Consider the following 4,835-nt stretch of genomic DNA (forward strand, 5'->3'; position numbering starts at 1 on the left):
CGCCATTTCGCCACTAATTCATGCGGACCACAGGTCAGATCTGACACGGTGGGTAAATGATCAGTAGCTGATCGAGGGGGTGAAAGGCGACATAGATACAGATTTGGGGCAGAATCGTAGCTTTTCCAAAGAATTTTTTTTTTTGAGATAAATAAAATAGGCAAGACTTTGCAGTACATTTCGACCTGTTTTAGTAACGATCCGTAGAGGTAATTTGCGGCTTTGAAAAGTAACAGTCAGAAATGGCGTTGGATTGTGTCTATCCAAAATGTTCAGTACAGTATGTAGAACTGAACCTTTAGTGACTAGAAGGTACAACAGCGGTACCTCCGATGGAGCTAGCGCCCCACCGCCCCACTGCCAAAGAAGGCTCCCACTATTATCCTTAATACTGAAAGAGGGACACTGTTAGTCAAATGGGGAGTTTGGATACATAAAGTCCCAGCGAAAAACTTCCTCTGGCGCGGCGCTGATTGATGTAGCCTTGATCCATCGACCCACCGCGGAAAGTCATGTGTCGCAACGAAACGAAATCAGAACTACTTGTGTATCCAGTAACAGCGAAGCAAAAAAAGATCGTAGATCTGCCGATCTTACACTACCACTATCAGGAACTGAGTGTGCTCTGTTGTAAACCTGAGTTCAGGCTCAGAAAAAGCGGTAGATCGCGGCACTACGTACTGGACGGTTCTATTGGGATGACCAGAATACCTTACGGCTTCTGCCGTCAAGAGAGGGCAGCAAGATGAGGTCACGTAACACTACAGCGACACGCCTGGCGCGACTACTTGGAGCATGTCTTCCATTTTGACACTCGAGAGCGTCCTCCCTGCTGCTAGAAGAAGGCCCTGGAACTGCATGGCGGCGTATTCCGTCAACGGGCCCCGCTGTACTTCAACCGCTGCCAGCATGCAGGGCAGCTGATGTGGCTGGCATTGGTCTCAGCAAAACACTTCGCCAAGGTCTTTCTTCTCTCAGCGCGCTCCCCAAGTTTCTTTTTCTGAGTCACCCGGGGCAACACAATCCTCGTTGCCTCCTATACAAATCCCTGGCTGTGATGTATTTAAGTAGAGTCGTTGCCACCAGACCATGGCGACTGCTAAGTATGTAAACCTCCTCCTTCGTACATATTATCCATCTACACTTATCATCATAGTTACGAAGCTACGCACAGCACACAGACTCCAAGAACTCTGTCCAGAAGTGCAGATTTCACTGCTCGACACAGTCGACTCGCTGCGCTCGCATGGTCTCAGTAGCTTGATTCCCTTGCCACAGATTATTGTTTGTGGCGACCAATCTTCAGGCAAGAGCTCGGTTCTGGAGAGCATCTCAGGTGTTCCTTCCCCTGTTCATGGGAGCCTGTGTACTCGCTTTTCGACCGAGCTCATTCTCTGGAGAACAAGGTCTGCTTCGATCGTGATCTCCATCGTCCCACACCACGCCCGCAGCGAAATCATGAAGGCAGCCTTGCATGCGTTCCATGCGGAACTGACAGACTTCAATGAGCTCCCGAGCCAAATTGAGCAGGCCAAGAGTGCTATGGACATGCAGCACGCTTTCTCCAAGGATATTCTACGCATTGAGATCCGTGGGCCTGATCGCCCACACCTTACCATTGTCGATCTACCTGGTCTGATTCATTCTGAAAACAAGTACCAATTTGCATCCGGCATTAGCCTCATCCAACGCCTTGTGACCCGCTACATGAAGCAGAAGAGAAGTATCATCCTTGCTGTTGTATCGGCAAAGAACGTCTACGCCAATCAGATCGTCCTGAAACTGGCTCGCACGGCGGACCCCGATGGCATGCGGACACTTGGTGTCATTACGAAGCCAGATACACTCAATGTAGGATCCGAATCAGAGCGAAGCTTCCTGTCACTGACACGAAACCAAGAGGTCGCATTCCGCCTTGGCTGGCATGTGTTGAGAAATAGGGACACTGAAAGGGAGCTATGGACCCTTGATGAGCGCGACGCTGAGGAGTCTAACTTCTTATCGTCCGGCGCTTGGACAAGCCTTGCACCTGAGTGTCGGGGCAGCACATCCCTGAGGGTGCGCTTGAGCACAGTACTTGTGCGACAAATCTCCCGCGAGTTGCCAAATCTTATCAGGGAAATTGAGGACTTGTCCATTCAATGCCAGGAGAGCTTGGAAAAGCTTGGCATGGCGCGAACCACTTCTGGCGAACAAAAGGAGTATCTTATAAAGATCAGCCAATCGTACCAGGAGTTGATCCAGAATGCGACTGCCGGCACCTACACCAACCCACACTTTCGTGAATCCGTTACCTCTGATGGCTACGAGAATCGTCTCCGTGCTGTTATACAGAATCGTAACCGTGTATTTGCGAAGAATATGACGGAGCGTGGTCAGCGCTACAATATCATAGCCGACGGAGGTAATGGTGCCGAGGCGCGCAATGATGTATTGACTCGAGAGCAGTACATTGAAAAAATCGTTTCTATGATCCGAAAGAATCGAGGCACGGAGTTGGCCGGTATGCTCAATCCTGTGATTGTGACGGAATTATTCCAAGAGCTTTCATCGCCGTGGGGGGAAATGGCCGAGCTGCATGTGCGGAATGTGTGCAAGGCTACTTACCAGTGTCTGAAGCGTCTGGTTGATCACATAGCTGATTCTGCAGCAGCCGAGACGATCTTCTCTGGCATATTCAAGCCGCATCTAGACGCCCTGCAGCAGAACTCGCTTGCCAAGCTGTCGGAGCTGTTGAAGCCACATCAGGAGAGTCACCCTATTACATACGACCAGCGTTTCATCAAAGATCGCGAGACTGTTCTCAATCAGCGAGAAGAGGTGCGCGTGACCGCTTTGTTAAAGGAGACGTTTGGGACTATATATATGGATGGCGAAACTTCTGTCCGCGCGTCAATTGACTTCAGCAAATTGGTACAAAAGCTCGTGAAGCGGCCAGAGTTCGACGTGGATCACTCTGCCGCTACTGACGCGCTAGACTGCCTGCTAGCGTATTATCAGGTACACCCCCCGTCACGCAATACTCAACAAACATGCCGGCTGACACAGCTCACACTCAGACTGCCTTAAGCCGATTCATCGATGATGTTACCGTGAAAGTCATCGAAACTTGCGTGGTGGGCAAGTTAAGAGAAATAATGGACCCGATGTCTATCTTCAAGCTGGACGACGATAGTATCAGCCGCTTCGCTGGCGAGACGGAAAAGTGCCGAACAACTCGAGAGGAGCTGAAGGCCAAGCAGAAGGCCCTGCAGAACGGTAGCAATGTTTGCAATAAACTTGCCGCCCCCTTCGTTCATGGTAAGGCCGATGTCTAAAATCTAGTTTTTGTGACTCCCGCTTACATAGGTAGCTTTGTATGCTGAAACGGACAGCGATGGTGGCGTTGATCAAGACGACGAATTTCTCAGCGATACAGGAAGTGAAGACTTTGTCTCAAAAGGAGAGATACCACCGTATAAGATGAAAAACGGGCACCGTTCTCCCAGCACTGCGCCCGAGGAGCCCACCAAAGAGAAAGTAGACGACGAATGGGAACGTCTTACTACGTCTAGAAGTAAGAATGACAAGAAGAAGATGAAGAAGAAGGCCTTGCTGCTCGGAGGAGTTTAGTAAGGTTCAGAGAATGCCTCAATGCTGCCGGAGAGCGTTGCAACAACCGTTCTTGCGTCGCTGGCAGTTCGCATGCCTCGAAGGCGTGTCTTGCGGCTGCTGAAAGTGCTTTATGAGAGTCGAAAGGTTTGTCGCAGAGTTGGCAGTAGGCCATTGCTTTATAGAATGAATACTACTTTATATGATTCAAATAACAAGTTGAAGGCGCAAAATGAAGGGTAGTTACCTTACTATACATGCAAGCTCAATTGACAATTGCGGCGTTACGCCGAGCAGCATCAAAAACGCCACAGCACCGAACCCAGGCGGTTGCCAGCTAGTCAGTTAAGTTCTTGTCAGATTGTGGTTATTGCCTGCTTTATCTCGGTTTGCGTGTCACTGATTCTGTCCCGCAGATGTAGTTGCGATTCCTCTACAGCCTGCCTGCATGCGGCGATAACGTATTTGATCGGATGTAGGCTCTGGTGGCACGCGCTAAGGTCAGTCGCGACGGCGTTAAGGACGCTTCACGACTAAGCGATGCCGTCATTTAGTACAGCTACGTCATAGTGCGTAATGAGGTTGTTCTCTGCCTGGTAAATGAGTTCGTGCAGCGCGGCTGCGGCGGCTGCGGAGGCCGCATTTTGATCAAAGTGCTCCATCATTTCGGCCTTCAGTACCCAAAGTTCACGTCGCCGCGAAGAAACCGAGTCGCGACGACTTTCAGCGTGCTGTGACCGTGATTCACAGCGAACTGTACTCGCCGACATTTATGTCACTACTGGTTTCGGTGAGAATGTATTCATCGGCCTGAGTATTGGCGATGACATTATGATAGTCTCGCTGAGCTGTGAGAGTACGCAAGGCAATAGAGACGACGAAACGAGATAGAGAAAACGAGTTGGCATTTGTAAGTAGCTATGCAAATGTGAACCGAAACGGTAGAAAGACCTCATCAATCAGAAAAATCCCAAGGTATTTTGATGCACGTCCGCGGGGCTCGAGCTTGCACACACTTGACCCCTTCACACCGATAATGGACGTCTCCGTTGGTTGCTTCTTAAGGGTGTAGCGGGCGCATCGGCGAAACCCAAATTGTAGACGGGCTACCCCTTGATGGGAAAGGCACTGGCTTGTCAACGAATTTGATAGCCCAGTGGCCATCGACCTCAATTTTCAGTGACCCATCTCCATCTGGAGTCATTATTTGGATGTTTGCGTATGATAACAGGAGTCGTGGTCTT

General features: G+C 50.1%; 2 protein-coding genes across 2 annotated transcripts in view; one reads left to right on the forward strand and one right to left on the reverse strand.

Moving 5' to 3' along the window:
• Positions 1 to 1,089: 1,089 nt before the first annotated feature.
• Positions 1,090 to 3,612, forward strand: BBA_10321 (Dynamin family protein; the record flags this gene model as incomplete). Its single annotated transcript, XM_008605418.1, has 4 exons — positions 1,090 to 1,103; positions 1,182 to 3,000; positions 3,060 to 3,300; positions 3,353 to 3,612. The coding sequence occupies 4 exons, from the start codon at positions 1,090 to 1,092 to the stop codon at positions 3,610 to 3,612; spliced, it is 2,334 nt and encodes a 777-aa protein (XP_008603640.1).
• Positions 3,613 to 4,124: 512 nt separating this feature from the next.
• Positions 4,125 to 4,835, reverse strand: part of BBA_10322 (uncharacterized protein) — a gene marked incomplete at both ends in the record, with an annotated part of 1,976 nt that continues 1,265 nt past the window's right edge. Inside the window, 2 exons of the mRNA XM_008605419.1 lie at positions 4,125 to 4,345; positions 4,608 to 4,703. Coding sequence (XP_008603641.1) covers positions 4,125 to 4,345; positions 4,608 to 4,703 — 317 coding nt within the window. The remainder of the gene's footprint in view (positions 4,346 to 4,607; positions 4,704 to 4,835) is intronic.

The sequence above is a fragment of the Beauveria bassiana genome (assembly GCF_000280675.1).
Source record: "Beauveria bassiana ARSEF 2860 unplaced genomic scaffold BBA_S00129, whole genome shotgun sequence".
Lineage (NCBI taxonomy): Eukaryota > Fungi > Ascomycota > Sordariomycetes > Hypocreales > Cordycipitaceae > Beauveria > Beauveria bassiana.